The sequence below is a fragment of the Suncus etruscus genome, chromosome 4 (genome assembly GCF_024139225.1).
Source record: "Suncus etruscus isolate mSunEtr1 chromosome 4, mSunEtr1.pri.cur, whole genome shotgun sequence".
NCBI classification, from domain to species: Eukaryota; Metazoa; Chordata; class Mammalia; order Eulipotyphla; family Soricidae; genus Suncus; species Suncus etruscus.
The window spans coordinates 3,527,070-3,543,834 of record NC_064851.1 but is presented as its reverse complement, the minus strand read 5'-3'; the positions used below and the strand labels follow the sequence as shown (position 1 = coordinate 3,543,834).

At 53.1% G+C, this 16,765-nt stretch overlaps 1 protein-coding gene across 1 annotated transcript in view; it reads left to right on the top strand.

Moving 5' to 3' along the window:
- SREBF2 (sterol regulatory element binding transcription factor 2) overlaps window positions 1–16,765 on the top strand; it is a 44,679-nt gene that overhangs the window by 15,763 nt on the left and 12,151 nt on the right. Inside the window, exons 2-9 of the mRNA XM_049771543.1 lie at window positions 8,683–9,150; window positions 10,194–10,378; window positions 11,048–11,194; window positions 12,583–12,804; window positions 13,729–13,843; window positions 13,949–14,130; window positions 15,364–15,556; window positions 15,942–16,123. Of these exons, the coding sequence (XP_049627500.1) occupies window positions 8,683–9,150; window positions 10,194–10,378; window positions 11,048–11,194; window positions 12,583–12,804; window positions 13,729–13,843; window positions 13,949–14,130; window positions 15,364–15,556; window positions 15,942–16,123 (1,694 nt within the window). The remainder of the gene's footprint in view (window positions 1–8,682; window positions 9,151–10,193; window positions 10,379–11,047; window positions 11,195–12,582; window positions 12,805–13,728; window positions 13,844–13,948; window positions 14,131–15,363; window positions 15,557–15,941; window positions 16,124–16,765) is intronic.

Here is a 16,765-nt window from a genome sequence, read left to right as displayed (position 1 = left end):
TTCTGAAATATGATCCTTTGCTACCCTCTTTCACTGTCGCTAGGAGGAGGCCTCTCCCCCATGAAAATCTTTGACTTTGATTTATTTATTTATATTGGATCCTCATAGCCAGCTTGACTTGACTTGATTTTCTGGAACTTATCTTGGTCAGTTGATGAAATTTCCTGCGTTTCTGGCCTGGCTCTCCTAGCTCTCTCTCTCAACCCTGACTTTTGTGCTCAGATGTTGTGTGGAATGGTCTCCCTCATCAGGCTGTTAGAGGCTGACACACCCCGTGGACTCACCCTGTGACAAGCTTAGAGGTTCCCCTTCCTCATCTCTGGAGTAGACACGCCGCTGGCTGACTACCTGCCCGCCTGGTACCCTGCCAGTCACCTGCTCAGTCAGTGACTGCCCCCACACAGCTTCATGCCTCCGGGCCTTGGCTTCTGAGAATCCCTGGGCCAGATTGCTCTTTGCATCATGTGCACCTGCAATCCAGCTCCTACTGCTGGGGCCCTAGGCCTGTGACATTGCCATGTTCCTCCAGTTAACTGTGATTTCTCTCTCCCGAGGCCATCAGCTCTTACCCAGCCACACCACGTGTTAACTTTCTCTGATTCTGTAAGGTCAGAGCGAGCTGCATCATTGTTCGGGGCACACACATCGGATGCTCAACACATTGTAATCTTTTTTTTTTTTTTGGTGGGGGGACTCACACCTGGCAGCATTCAGGGGCTATTCCTGGCTCTGTGCTCAGAAATTGCTCATGGCAGGCTTGTGGGGGGGGGGGGACGACCATATGGGATGCTGAGATTCGAACCACCGTCCTTCTGCATGAAAGGCAGTCGCCCTACCTCCATTCTATCTCTCCAGTCCCAACATTGGAATCTTTTTATATTTATGTACCTGCTTCACCAAAAGTGAAAGCTTTATAAAAACAGCAGAGATTTGTTCCAATTTTCCAGAATTACCTACATTTTAAAAATAGCTGATTTTTTTAGAAGGCTGTATCCATTTCAGGTTCAGAATCAGTGCCAGTTTTTTAAATGTCCAGAATTCTTGGTACTTTTAGAAGCATGAGGGATTTGGAAATTTTTTTGTCAGTGCACAGGATATAAAAAAAACCTTTTTCTTTTTAAAGTACTGTTTGTAATGGGGCAGGTAAATTTTTTTAAGTTGGAAACATACTCATACCAATATATCATCAGCTTTATTTGTATTGATTTCAGCTATGTCATAACTTAATTGATATTGCTAATGAAGAGCCTGTAGCAGTGACAAGAGCAAGCATATTTTGATATTTTTTATACTGGCAAAATGACCACAAGAATAAGATTGCAAATTTATAGATTATAGATTTCCTATAAGGCAATAAAACCAATTTTCACTTGCTGTGAGGGCCTCACTGAGTGCTCAGGATCAAAACCAGAACCTCAAATCTGAAATTTTTTGTTTTTGTTTGGGGGCCACACCTGATGATATGCAGTGTTTACTCCTCACTGTGCTCAGGAATCATTCCTGGCAGTACTGGGGATCATCTAGGATGCCGAAAATCAAACCCAGGTTGACCAGACAAATCATATGCAACTTTTCAGAGTTTTTTTTTTGGGGGGGGGGGGCTCATTTTAAATTTTGAACATTTTTCTTAACAAATCTCAGCTGAATTTAGAAGATAAAGATGATCAGATCTGGGCCCGGAGAGGTAGCACAGCGGCGTTTGCCTTGCAAGCAGCCAATCCAGGACCAAAGGTGGTTGGTTCAAATCCCGGTGTCCCATATGGTCCCCCGTGCCTGCCAGGAGCTATTTCTGAGCAGACAGCCAGGAGTAACCCCTGAGCAACGCCGGGTGTGACCCCCCCCCCCGAAAAAAAAAAGATGATCAGATCTGAGGTGGAAGAGAATCCTGGTAAAAGTCACTGTTGCCGTTTGGAAATGAAAATTGTGACATTCAGAAAGTAGGAGGATGGGGGCCGGAGCCATAGCATAGCGCTGGTGTGGGAGCTTGCTTTGCATGCATTCCATCTGAGGGTTGATGCCCAGCCCCCCTATGGTTCCCTGAGCCTGCCAGAAGTGATCCTTGAGCACTGCTGGGTATTACTTTCCCCCTCAAAAAAAAAAAAAAAAAAATGATAGCAAGAGGATAGTAACCAGCAAAAATGGTGAGGCTTGAAATCCCCTGGAGCCTGATCTGCTTCTGCCCCAGGCCTGGCTGGCTGATGAGTTCAGGTGAAATCCACGGAGTAGGAGGGGGAACCATTTGTAGGAAGCTCTGAAGCACCCCTTTGAGAAATGTTCCTTGCTTTGAAAGACTGTTGAGCCAACAAGAGATTCAAGGACTGTCATGAGGTAGGAAGCTGCAGTTGAAACCTTTGGAGGCGGAGCGTGGAAGTGGAACAAAGAGGAATCCATGGCAGATACTGCCGCAGGTGACCTGCCAGAGCTGGGAGGGAAGAAAAGGCTGTTCCTACTGCAGTGCCTGAGCTGGCTCGGATCCCTGCTGTGTGGGAGCAGAAGGGCCAGAGCCTTTACCACCGCCAGTTCTTTGTGGTTTCTTGGCAAATAAAGAGTTGTGGCTTTTTTTTTTTTTTTAAGATAATGAGCTGTTTTACCTGAGACTCCAGTGACCCAGAATCCCCTTGGAGTTCTGGGTGCTTCCTCACCGCATGATGGGGCCCCTGTTGTCTGAGTGGATTGATGTCTGACGTTATCTGCCTGTTTTGCCAGCACTCCTAGGGGGTTGTAGGGTATGACTCTTGGGGTACTGCTCCAGAACTGTTTCTCTGCGTCACTGGCGTGGCAATTTCTGTTGTGCAAGGGCCTTAAGATAGCATTGGAGATTGGTCACAAAGTGGGACATGAAACTGCTGTTTTACCGTCTTACTCTTGAACCCCAGGTTCCATGTCCTGGTCCATTTTGATTTTCTTTATTATTTTAAGATATTTTTTCCTTATCAGAAAAACCCTGTCGGTGGGGGGATAGGGTTTTAGGATGCTTGTTCCTGTAGGACCAATGGGCATTAGATGTGTGGTTTCCCTCCCTCTGTGCTGTGGGGGTACCTTTCATCTGAAGTCATCACACACCCTCACCAGGTTTGTTTCTGTGTACATATGTGTGTGGGGTAGACAATGTGAACAAACAAAACAGGACCAAAAGCATCCAGGTAAAAGTCCTTAGAATCTCAGAGAAGAAACCTTAACGTGGGGCCTGAGCCATAGCACAGCAGGGAGGGCATCTGCCTTGCATGCAGCCAACACAGGTTCCATCCTCAGCAACCCATATGGTGCCCTGAGCTTGCCAGAAGTGGACCCTGAGTGCAGTTGTGTAGCCCACCTCCCCATAAAAAGAAATCTTAACATGTAATAAAAGATCATATTCCACTACACAGCACTTAGACTCATGTGTGATCACTTCTGCTACAAGGAAACAAATTGATGAATTCCCTGAAATCACTGCCTTATGCAAAAAGATGCAACAGGAGCCCTAAGGCGATACACAAGGCCCCTAGGATTTATGGAGGAAATAGGGTTCGGGACACCCTCAGGAGGTCAGTCTTGGGGGAGAGCTCACAGAACTGAGCATGTACTTTGCATGCTGGAACCCCAAGATCTATCCCTCGCACTGCATGGTTCCCTGAGCACCTTTGCATGTGGCCACCAAAACAAAAACGCAAACAATAACCCTAAGAGATAGAGGAAGTAAAAGAGAAGACACAATGAGGTAAACCTTTGCCAGGATGGTGTGTAGAATGTAAGGTTGGGGTCTGGATCCCAGTGGACCCTCACATATCACATGTGATATCAGCGTGTGTGGTGACCATGGAGGGGGGCGGGTTGGAATGTGATCAAAGAGCACAACTCCACCAAGGTTAAGGAGCCAAGAAATATATCAATATCACAGCCTGTATGTGGACCCACCCTGGAAAAGCCTGGAAGTTTGCTCGTGAAAGTGGCTTCTTCACGCTGCCACTCTGAGGTCTGGGAGGGTCACTGAGTTCTTTCCCAAGCACCAAGGGGACTCAGGGAGGCCCAGCGAGGTCAGATGCAAAGCTGGAAGGTGGAAGCCAGATTATGTGCAGGGTATGAGGTGTTCATGTGGACCACTTCTGCTCCGAGTATACCTCTGCATTCTCTTTTTTTTTTTTTTTTTTTTTTGGTTTTTGGGCCACACCCGGTAACGCTCAGGGGTTACTCCTGGCTATGCGCTCAGAAGTCCCTCCTGGCTTGGGGGACCATATGGGACGCCGGGGGACCGCGGTCCGTCTCCTAGGCTAGCGCAGGTAAGGCAGGCACCTTACCTCCAGCGCCACCGCCCGGCCCCACCTCTGCATTCTCTAGTGGCTTCAAATTCATCTTGTTTTTGTTTTTTTTTTTTGTTTATTTTTTGGGTCAAACCTGGTGGTGCTCAGGGATTACTCTAGGCTCTGCGCTCAAAAATCACTCCTGGCAGGCACAGGGGTTACTGTATGGAATGCCGGGATTTGAACCACCGTCTTTCCTGGATTTAAGGCAAACGCCCTACCGATGTGCTTTCTCTCAGGCCCACATCAAATTCATCTCGAGCTCAAATTGATCCTTAATATCTCTAGCACTTTGAAACGAATTCCCTTGTCCAAAGCAAGGATTAACACAATAGTCGCTGTGAGGGGCTTGTTCCTCATGATGATTGATGTGCCAGGCCTGGGCCCTAGAGCCGTAGCTTAACCTGAGCAGCTCCAGGAGTTACTGGACAGAGTTGTGAGTCGCACCTGGGGGAGCAGGGGCCTCTTCAGTGATGCAAGAAAGTTGGCCTTATTTGCCCTATTTGTTTTAGAGCTCAAGCCTGTTGGGGGGGGGCACAGGTGGGTGGCATGCAGTGCTGGGGATCTAATCAGTGGCTCATATGTATCTCTTGAACTGTCTCTCTAGCCCCAGTCACAGAGAAGCAAAACTGATCCAAATTAAAATGAATATGATGGAGCCATAATGATAGCACAGCAAAGTAGGGCGTTTGCCTTGCATGTGGCTGACCCACCCCTGAACCTGCCAGGGATGATTTCTGAGCACTTAGCCAGGAGTAACCCCTGAATGCTGCTGCTGGATGTGGCCCAGAACAACAACAACAAAACAATATGCTAACTAGATCACTCTGCCATTCATTTCTCCCCTCAGCAAACTAAAAGAAAAGAAAGCTGGCAAACAAAAGCAAAAGCAGATATCCTTTCTTAGTGGAAGTTTCTCAAATTAGTAAAAAGGCAAACAGGCAATTATTCTGTGTGTGTGTGTGTGTGTGTGTGTGTGTGTGTGTGTGTGTGTGTGTGTTTCAAAAGCAGGTAATTTATGAAGATAATAAGTCTGACAATTGTAGGTCATTTTCCCTCTATTATCAGAGGAGCAAAAGTTGATGGGGAAGAGCTGGAGCAGTGCCGCATTGGGGAGTGTGCCTGCTTTGCATTCCATCCCGAGCACCCCATCTACTCTAATCCTTGGGCACAGTTGGATGTGGCCCAGAAACCAAAAAAGGAAAATAATCAGGGTGCAGGGATAGGGCACGCGCCTTGGTCCCTGCACCACACGGTCCTCAATAACTGCTATGGTGGCCCAGGTGGTCCCAGCTATTACTACTGAGCATCTCAGTGTTCTTAGACATGGACATTGAATTATCTGGTATGGTTGGTCAGCAGGGCATGGGCCTCAGGTCCTCTGAGCACTCTTTTTTTTTTGGTTTTTGGGCCACACCCGGTAACGCTCAGGGGTTACTCCTGGCTATGCGCTCAGAAGTTGCTCCTGGCTTGGGGGACCATATGGGACGCCGGGGGATCGAACCGTGGTTCGTCCAAGGCTAGCGCAGGCAAGGCAGGCACCTTACCTTTAGTGCCACTGCCCGGCCCCCCTCTGAGCACTCTTGAGAGCCCCCCAATGTGTATGTGTTTGTGTGTATGTGTCTGTGTGTGTGTGTGTGTGTGTGTGTTTGTGCGTATGTGTTTCTTAGCTTGATGAAGTGCCACCTAGTTCAAGGTAGACAGAAATATGGGCCCTGAGAATAAATGACCTTAGTAAACAAGTTCCCTAGCACTGAACAGGGCCAGTTAACAGAGGACCCACTAAGGAACTGGTGACCCCATCTTGGGCTTCCAGTTCTTTATTCCTGTCCAGAATTAAGTCAAGTGAATGTGGGGCTACCTTACTTTTAGCTGCTAGAAGGCTGGGCTGGGCTGGGCTGAGCAACTTCGGTGCCTGAACTTGGTGTGGGGTGTCTGACTGAGGGCAAGATGGGGCACGGGACACAGTGGCAGCCAGGGCCTCTGAGTGCAGATGCTGAGACGAGAGCCCCAAGCTAGGCTGCGGGAAACCTGCCTCCTCTACCAAACAACTTAGCACTTGGTTTAAGCTGGGAACTGAAAGGGGCTGGATGGGAAGGTGCCGCTCACAGGGACCCGTGCGTGTGTCCCTCAGCTCTCGGAGCAGCTCTTTGCACAGGAACCAGGTTCATTTTCTAGCTCCAGAAAGCTGGCCTCTACCCTGGCATCCTGTTCCTTGGTTCTGCGGAGCCTGGAGCAGGTGCGCTGGCATCACAGGAGCACTTTAGGACGATCCTGGGGCACAGCTGGGAGTCCTGGAGCCAAACGGGAGCTGCCTGGGAGCTGCCACCTGGGCTGGGCACCACTCCCTGCTGCACCTCCTCTGGAAAGTCTCCAACGCCTCCATTTTAGGGAAGCCCATGGGCCCTTCTGCCGGGTCCCCAAATACCTCCACAGAAGCTGGTTGTGAGAGACTGGGCAGGAACCCGGCTGATTTCTTCCATCTGCATCCTCTGCACCTGCTTGAGGACTAAGCTTTGTCACCCATGAGCCCTTGTCCACCCAAAGGGTTTGGGAGCGTGCTGGGTGCTGTGAGCTGAGTGGCCACCCAGTGGTGTGCTCTCAGTGCTCCAGAAGGCCAGCTCAAGGGTCAGAGCCAGCCACCGAGCTGCGCCCCTCACGTGGTACCAGGCATGCCTCAGACTGTTGGTCCTCGTAGTGGACGAACTGAGTCCGTTTTCCCCAGGCCGCCTTTGCTGCTTCACACAGCTGGTCAGGAAGACCCTCAACCTCTCTCATTGATGAGGTGACCCTGCTGGTCCATGCACCTGGTTAGATGGGCTACCTATAGCTAAGCCTGTGCCCGTGTCCCAGACCCCCAGGGGCCTCTCGCCCACTGGCCGCTTTTGCTTTCCAAGGCTGAAACAGTCAGGGCAGAGCCATTTCTTTGGGTGCACACAGCAAATGTGGTGTTCGTTCATTCGCTGGAGAGTTTCCGGGGGTGGGGGGGCTTCTGGGTAGCTCAACAAATGATTCTGTCTCTCCCAGTCACTACCTAATGGCTCTTCCTAAGCCTGTGCGGTATGTGGAACGTGCCAGCCATAATTGTGTTTTGCTTAAACTTTGGGCTGAGTTTGAAGACACCTCTTGTTGAATTGTGTGCGAGGAGTCCGAGTTGGCTGGTACAAATCCTGCTTCCCCTGGCAGCCAGCCTGACTCACTTCAGCGGGGAGACGCTGTCCATCTTGCCTGCCGACTGAACTGACTGACATTGAAAGTGCTGGGCTCAGCCTCGGTTATCCTAGATGTGACAGTGTACGCCCAGTGATGTTCTGTGACTGTCCCTGGCTCTTAGGAACATGGCGGTGGGCCACCAAGATGGCCCAATTGGCCAGGTTCATGCTCTGCAAGCAGGAGGTCTGGGTTGGTGCCCAGCACCATATGTACCTCCCACTCCCCACCCTCTGCTGGGAGTGAGCCCTGAGCACCAAGCCAGGAATAGCCCATAGTCTTGTGGGGAGGAAGGAGATGGGGCACAAGACGTGGAGAATCATTTGTCTTGGGACAGAGTGGGATGTCCCGGGCAGCTACTGAGGCAGAGACTGTGGTCAGCGGGGGTGGTGGGGGTGGTGGTGGTGGCTGGTGTCTGAGGAGGGAACGCTTTGGGCCAAGTTCAGGGATACTCTTGGGGTTTGAGACCCCTTGACCAGAGGGAGGGAAGACCAGGAGGCCAGAATGCAGAATGGGTTTCCCCAGCGATGGCACACGGTATAATGCAGGGGTAAGGCCCACATTTCATCCCTCTTGCCACACGCTTGGGGGGGGTAGTACCCAAATACCTTGGAGTGTGGCCCCTAGACCAACCACAGAAATGAGTAGCCAGGCCCCAAGCTCAGACCCTGGGCTCTGCCCCCAAGCTGGCGTGGCTACTCTGAGGTACAGTGGGACAGGACCCAACACTATGTGAAGATGCCGTCCCTGCCCCAGCTGCACCCCCATCACACCCCGGTGTCTTCCTGGTTCAGAGCCCATATGTGCCTAGGGCCCCACCCTGAGTGGGGGGTGTCAGCCCTGTGCCCCTGCAAAGTGCAGGAAGCCTCCCCCATATTGAATTTACCCTGAAACCTGATGGAAATCGAGCGAGCGGGAAGGGCTGAGACAGGAGCATCAGAATGGTGGAGGGCCTTGAGCATTTCCTGTGGGCATTTGTTCACTCCTTTCTGCTTCTATCACAGGGAAGCCCAAAGATAAATGTAAAAGTTCACTTCTTCCTCTTCCTCCTCCTCCTCCTCCTCCTCATTTGTTGTGGTGCTCAGGTCTTACTCCTGGCAGGGTTTGGGGGACCCTGTAGGGTGTCGGGGATCTTACCTGACTCAGCCCCTTGGGACCAGTAGTAACGAGATTCCGGTCTGTGTGTCCACAGAGATGCTGCAGTTCGTCAGCAACCAAGTGGGCGAGTTCTCAGACCTTTTCTCCGAGCCTCTGTGTGGATCCTTCACTGGCGGCGGCACTAGTGGCGGCAGCAGCAGCAACAGCAGCAGCAGCAACAACAGCAATAGTGGTGGTGGTGGCAGCAGCAGCCGGGGAGGTGGCGGAACTGGAGCACTGGACACGACCATGTCACGCCCCTTCAGCCAGGCCCCCTTAGCCTTCTCACCCTCCACGGCCTCCCCCCAGGCTCCAGCCCTACAGGTCAAAGTGCCCCCTCCCACAGTGCCCACCCCGCCCAGAGCCACACCCGTGCTCCAGCCTCGCCCCCAGCCCCAAACCCAGCCTCCAGCTCAGCTGCAGCAGCAGACAGTGATGATCACCCCGACCTTCAGCACCGCACCCCAGACCAGGATCATCCAGCAGCCCTTGATCTACCAGAATGCTGCCACCAGTTTCCAAGGTGAAGTTGGGGTGCTGCAGAGTTGATGGGCCTGTTCCCAAGGTGTCGGTGGCTAGGCCTGTCTGTGTTTTCCCGGTGATGGCACACGGTGTAATGCAGGGAGATGTCAGCCTCTGTCATACTTGCCTGGCAATGCCTGATCAGAGCCTCATGTGGGCTCACGGTGGCTCAGCAATGGAACACGTCTCACGCACACATGCATCCCAAATCTGCCGTCTGATCCCCACACTGCAGCGTCGAATGAGCGAGAAGCCTGTGGGCACTGGGCAGAGAGGCTCGGCTGGTGCAAGTGTCAGATTTCTGCTCGGTCAGAGCAGACATTCCATTTTTCTTGGTGGCTTTTCGGTTTGTTGTTCTTGTCTTTTTATTTTAGTTTTTAGTAGTATAGAGGTCAGGGGTGCTGTTTCTAGCACACATCAGTCAGTGCTGGGAGAGTCAGCGGTGCTAGGATCAGACCTGGGGCTAGGGGCCAGAGCAATAGCACAGTGGGGAAGGCATTTGCCTTGCACGTGGCCAACCCAGATTTGATCCCTGGCATCCCATATGGTCCCCAAGCATAGCCAGGACTAATTGCTAAGTACAGAACCAGGAGTAACTCCTGAATACCACCCAGTATGGCCAAAAATAGACAAAACAAAACAAATGGGCTGCTGCATGCAAGGCATGTTCTCCTCTCAGACATCTCCCTCACCGCAACTCAAGACAGTGCGTGAACAGACTTTGAGGGTTCAGGACAGGCTGGGGAAGCCCAGGGCAGGCCTTGAACCTGGCATTTTGGCCTGTTCACTCATCCACACACATGCAGTGCTCTGGGACCATGGGTTAGTGCCATTTGTTCCCATCATGCTCACGGTTCCCCTCAGCTACTCTTGGCATCTGGAGGCAGGCTCGAATTTGTTCTCCATGCCCCAAACCCAGGACTCTAGGCCAAATCCACACACCTTGCCAGTGGTGGAACAGGAGGGCACTGGTGCTCATTATGGCACAGCTTTGGGACCAGGCTGTGTCCCTTACCCGTGTGACTGTCCCTGTTGCCTCTCCAGTGCTACAGCCGCAGGTTCAGAGCCTGGTGGCCCCATCCTCAGTGCAGCCGGTCACCATCCAGCAGCAGGTCCAGACGATGCAGGCTCAGCGGGTGCTGACGCAGACGGCCAGCGGCACGGCCCTGCAGACCCTCGCCCCAGCCACTGTGCAGGCGGTCGCCGCGCCCCAGGTGCAACAGGTTCCGGTAGGTGGCTGGCAAGGACTTGGGGTGGCGCTGGGCTGCTGCAGGCCGTGAAGAGCTGGGTAGAGCGGGCCTGGTGCTCCTCTTACACATGGTAGGAAGGAAGAAAAGAAAGAAGGGGCCGAGCCTCTCAGAAGTTCTGTCTGTTGTGCTGTCCTGACCAGCAGACATGTTTATCGGGATGAGAAAAGCCACTTTTGTCATTTTTTTTTTTCCTCAGCCTAGTGGAGTTTATCTAAATCAGGCTTCTCTCCCCTCATGATCACTGTGTCCTGGCCAGGCCACTGGCTTTGCTTCCTGAAGTCCAGCACCCTCTGGTAGTCTGTTCCTTGTGATACGCGTATGGGTCATTCCTGCAAATGGTCGGCTTCTCCCCGGTTTCATGAAAACCTCACTTTTTCCTTCTGTGGCCAAGGGTTTGGGTACACAATAAGCTGGTGAGGGGCCAGAGCAGCAGCACAGCAGGGAGGGCATTTGCCTTGCATGTGGCCAACCTGGGTTCGATCCTTGGCATCCCATAGGGTCCCCGAGCCTGCCAGGAGTGATCCCTGAGCCCAGAGCCAGGAGTTACCCTGTGCACCGCCGAGTGTGGCCCAAAAACAAAAAGAAGAAGCTGGTGAAAGGCAGAACAAACAAGCTGCCCGCGTTCTCCTCCTCTTCCTTCGCCACCAGGTCCTGGTTCAACCTCAGATCATCAAGACAGACTCCCTAGTTCTGACCACACTGAAGACAGATGGCAGCCCGGTTGTGGCCGCCGTCCAGAACCCAGCCCTCACCGCCCTCACCGCCCCCATCCAGACCACTGCCCTGCAGGTCCCAGTAAGTGCTGCCTGGCCCGCCGCCTCCTCCTCCTCCTCCTCCTCCTCCTCCTCCTCCTTCTCCTCCTCCTCCTCCTCCTCCTCCTCCTCCTCCTCCTCCTCTCCTCCTCCTCCTCCTCCTCCTCCTCCTCCTCCTCCTCTCCCCCCCCCCCTCTGACATTATGGAAGGTATTGGTCTCAGGTGTTTCTAACCCCCTCTGTTGGGAGGGCCCTTGAGAAGGCCCAGAAGGCCTTTTCCCTTGTGCTCATCTCGGCTCACTCAGCTTCTTGTAGCCAGAGTGTCTCCCCAAGTAAAAGGGGGTTAAAGTGCCACAGCGAGCTTTCTTCATCGCAGCCAGGACTGCAGACATCCCAGATGTCTGTCCCCAAGGGAATAAACAGGTCATGCATGATGTGGCCATCCAGAGAAATTTCGCCCTGAAAGGAAGAAATGATTATTGATGCATAGCCACATGGCTGAACTCGAGTAGCATCGTGTGTCAGTGGCCATGGTGTGGGGATGGTTCACTCTGCCAGGCAGGGGCTTTTCTGAAGGAAAGTCTGTGGCTTGGTCTGGGTTCTTGTTGCCCCACGTTTTTGTTTTGTTTTGTTTTGTTTTGTTTTGTTTTTTGCCCCACGTTTTAAGCATGTAAAGGCGCATCACCTAGACACTTAGCTAGTGTGAGGAACTTGGGTGACTCATGAAAGTGTTTTCATTGTTGGCCATTTGGATATTAAGGCCATTAATTGAAGAAAATAAAATCAGGGCCCAGAGAGATAGCACAACGGTGTTTGCCTTGCAAGCAGCCGATCCAGGACCTAAGGTGGTTGGTTCGAATCCTGGTGTCCCATATGGTCCCCTGTGCCTGCCAGGAGCTATTTCTGAGCAGACAGCCAGGAGTAACCCCTGAACACCGCCGGGTGTGGCCCAAAAACCAAAAAAAAAAAAAGAAAGAAAGAAAAGAAAATCAGTGAAGAACAGAAACAAAATGTTGAGAAAGCAAGGGAACCTCCTCTAGTTGGTTTTTCATTTCTCGGAGGCCTTGCAACTGTCCATTGACGGGAGAAACACGCCCTGGCCTGTAGGGACCTTATTCCAGGGGCCAAAGTGCTGGGGGAACAGACATGAGCTCAGTCCAGACTCGTGGGTGACGGCAAAGCGGAAATGGTGCAGCTTGTTTCTGGCATCCCTGGAGCAAAGGGATATGCTGAGGGGCCAGCCACACTGATGCTGTCGGGGTCTGATCTCTGGAGGGTGATGCTGTGGGATGTGCTTTCCCCCTCCCCCCTGGGGACAATGCTGACAGGGTCTTGCTCCCTGCAGCGGCCACATTGCAAGGGACTGAGTCCTCCTGAAGGTTGCTCCTCTACTCTAACCGTGGGGCTGTTCTGCTTCTGTCTGTCTGTCAGACCCTGGTTGGCAGCAACGGGACCATCCTGACCACAATGCCAGTGATGATGGGCCAGGAGAAGGTGCCCATTAAGCAGGTCCCTGGGGGAGTGAAGCAGTTGGAGCCCCCCAAGGAAGGAGAGAGGCGGACGACTCACAATATCATCGAGAAGCGCTACCGCTCCTCCATCAATGACAAGATCATTGAGTTAAAGGACCTGGTCATGGGGACAGACGCCAAAGTAGGTGCCGAAAACACATGGTATTTTTGGAGGGCAGAGCGATAGTGCAGTATCTGGGAGCTTGCCTTGCACACAGCTGACCTAGGTTCGATTCCCGGTACCACATGTGGTCTCTCAATATCCTCAACCCCCAGGAATTGCACAAGCAACTTAGCACAAGCAGGTGTGGTCCAAGACCTTTTAAAAACGGGGGCTGGAGGCCGGAACCGTACCACAGGGTGGGGGGACATTTGCCTTGCATACAGCCGACTCAGGTTCTATCCCCAGCATCCCATATGGTCCCTGAACCTGCCAGGAGTGATTCCTGAGCACAGAGCATAGGAATAACCCCTGAGCACTGTCAGGTGTGACCTCCCCCCAAATAAAGTTAAAACCACCATTGCTTATAGACATGGAGAGCTCCAAAGAATTTCTCTGAGGTGCACTGATGTTTTAGGGCAGCCCAGAGCTTCCCTGTGAACACGCATGAAAGAGAACTTGGGCCCCACCTAGCCCAGCTCAGGGTACCCCAGGCTTTGTGTTTGGGGACCACTGCTAGGGGTGTTTGAGGAGTCTAGGGATCAAACCTGGGCCCCTGCCTGCAACACTTGATTGATGGATTTTGGGGGTTCAGAGGCTGCTCCCAGCTGTGTTCTAGAACTGCCTCTCGTGGTGCTCAGGGGCCATTGGCAGTGCCCGGGAAAGAACCAAGACCCCTATGTGCCAAGCCTATTCTTTTCTTCCTCACTCCTTTCAGCCCAAGTGTAATCTCACTTAGCCCTTGCTGCAGGCTTTTACCCCCATTTGGAGGAGGAGGAGGAAAGTGGGGGACAGAGAGACTATGAGCCTGACGGGGCTAGCTCTACCCTTCAGCGGAGAGTCAGTATCTCCAAGCCTGCTCCTAACCCACCATCTGGCCCCGCTGAGCCCGAGTCTTTCCCCCAGATGCACAAGTCTGGCGTCCTGCGCAAGGCCATCGACTACATCAAGTACTTGCAGCAGGTCAACCACAAGCTGCGGCAGGAGAACATGGTCCTAAAGCTGGCCAGCCAGAAGAGCAGTAAGTGGGCACCACAGCTGCCAGCTCCAGACAGGGCCTGCGGGTTGATGCGGGAGTGGGGCTGGGGTCTAGCCCGGCCTCCTTAACCCCCGGATCGCTTTGCAGAGCTCCTTAAGGGCATTGACCTGGGCAGCTTGGTGGACAGTGACGTGGACCTGAAGATCGACGACTTCAACCAGAATGTCCTCCTCATGTCCCCACCGGCCTCCGACTCGGGGTCCCAGGCCGGCTTTTCACCCTACTCCATCGACTCGGAGCCAGGCAGCCCTCTCTTGGATGATGCCAAGGTGTGAGCTCTGGAAAGCCCCCAACCCCTGAAATCTCCCTCCCATCCCATTGCTGGGACCTGAGTCAGCCCAGGGCAGGCTCAGAAAGCTGTGATGGGAGGGGGCAGAAATGCTAGAGGGAACGGGGGCTCAGCAGGGGGCGCCTCTGCTCTGTAACTGGTCCTGGAGGACTTGGGGCTGATCCAGAGCAGAGCCCAGCAGCTGTGACAGAAGCACCTCATTACTCGCCTCCCGCTAATGGGTCTGGCAAGAGCACTTTCAGCGCGGAGGACGTGGCTGCCTCTGGGCCCTCTTGTGGAAAGCAGTTTGCCGTCTTAACAGCAACATTGCAGCCACGGGCTTTTAATCGTCCAGAAAGCCCCTGGTAGTGGTTGGTTAATGGAATTAGTTAAAAGAGGCTGGAGCCTAATGATCTTCCCGGGAGCTCTGGAGATGCGGGGGGGGGGGGGGGTGTGCAGGGGGGAGGCTCTGTGGTTTCTGACGCCAGAAAACAAAAGGCTCCTTGAAAAAGCTCCCTGAGCCCGTGCATTGGACCACGCTGTTTGCTGTGGCATGTACCAGATTTTCCCTAGAAAGTCTTCTCTTTAACGCAGTTTAGAGATAGATGCCATTCTGTGTGGAAACAAAGGGCCAAATGATGTTTCGATTGAATCAATTTGAATCCCCAGAAATTCCCAGATGGTTGTAAAATGGTGAAGAGCAGGCTGGGCTGGGGAGGAACTCGGTGATACTGGGTGAGAGAGGATGTGTTTGCCTTGCCTGTGAGTCCATTGTCGGGAACTTGGGGCCCGCCTGGTGTGTGTGTGTGTGTGTGTGTGTGTGTGTGTGTGTGTGTGTGTGTGTGTGTGTGTGTGTGCCTCAATCCCCTCCCCCGTTTTTCCTCCCTTCCTCTATGAGATGGGCAGGGACTGGGCGGCCACTCCTGAGTCATACCTGGTGGTGCTTGGCTGGCTCCTAGCTCTGCACTCAAGTTTCACTCCTAATGAGGTTTGGGAACCATAGGAGATGCCAAGGATCAAACCTGGGTTGGCTACATGCAAGACATGTACTCTCGCCACTGTGCTATCCCTCTGGCCCATGTTATGACTTCCTCACTCACACCGGTCCTGTTCCCATGTGGTGTGTGGTAGTTTTCAGTCCCACATGCCCCATGTCCCCAGCAATCACACCAACAAAAAGTGGCCTTGTATAGCCACGCACTGGTCACTGCATCCTCCAATCCCTGTCTCAAAGGTCAAAGACGAACCAGACTCTCCTCCTGTGGCCCTGGGCATGGTGGACCGCTCGCGGATCCTGCTATGCTTCCTCACCTTCCTGTGCCTGTCCTTTAACCCGCTGACGGCGCTGCTGCGCTGGGGAGGCGCCCCCGACTCCGAGCAGCACCCCTACTCAGGCTCCGGACGCAGCATACTGTCACTGGAGTCAGGTAGGTGGGGTGCTAGTGGGCCCTGTGCACAGTAGCTGCTTGGGGCCAGCGAGACCCTCACATTCCCTGAAAGGAGCAAAACAAGGCAGAGACCCGCACTGCTGCACCCCTGCAGATGAAAATGAAGGGACTGGGGATGGGGTCAGGAAGAAGATCCAGTACCATGAGCATCCCCCTTGTCATCCCGCCCCCGTGAGCACTCGCTGAGCAAAGTTTTCTGTGGCCTTAGCTGTGAAAGGAGCAGGTCTGCCAGCTGCACCTGAGGCATCTGTCAGCCCTGGCCTCAGCTCTCTGGCCCTGTGACTCAGTTACAGTCGCGAGGACCCTTTTCTGCCCTAGTGCTGTGTGCTTCCCACCCCGGCTCAGCAGAAATGCTTCCCTACAGGCTCCGGCAGCTGGTTCGATTGGATGATGCCGACGCTGCTCCTGTGGCTGGTCAATGGGGTGATTGTCCTAAGTGTGTTCGTGAAGCTGCTCGTGCACGGGGAGCCAGTGGTCCGGCCACACTCGCAGTCCTCGGTCACGTTCTGGAGGCACCGGAAGCAAGCCGACCTGGACCTTGCCAGGGTGAGTTCAGCAACTTGTACCGGGCACCCGTGCTGTGCTGCACATCCAGAGTTACCAGTGGTAGAGATGCTGTACCAGGGGTAATCCTGGGGACCCAAAACAGCCCAAGTTGCAAGTTTCTTTTCTTTTCTTTTCTTTTCTTTTCTTTTCTTTTCCCTTCCTTCCTTCCTTCCTTCCTTCCTTCCTTCCTTCCTTCCTTCCTTCCTTCCTTCTTTCCTTCCTTCCTTCCTTCCTTCTTCCTTCCTTCCTTTTGGTTTTTGGGTCACACCTGGCAGTGCTAGGGATTACTCCTGGCCCTAAGCTCAGGGGATTATATGGGATGCCAGGATTTGAACCACCGTCCTTCTGCATGCAAGGCAAACACCTTACCTCCATGCTATCTCTCCGTCCCTGAAAGTTGCTTTTCCTAATGAGTGAAGGAGGGTTAAGGTGGGAAGGATTCTGGCTCAACGCTCGGCACCAAAGCCAGGATGTAGCAGCCGCCTCTCAGCAGGGCGAGAGCTAGGAATCAATCCCAAGCCTGCTTTCCTGCCACAAGCAGATTCAGGCTTCCTAGTAGCCTTCAGCAGAGTCCTGCCCATCTGAAGCAGCCGGAGTGTTGTTGTAGTATAGACAATCGAACCTGTTCCCAGTGGTTCTGTC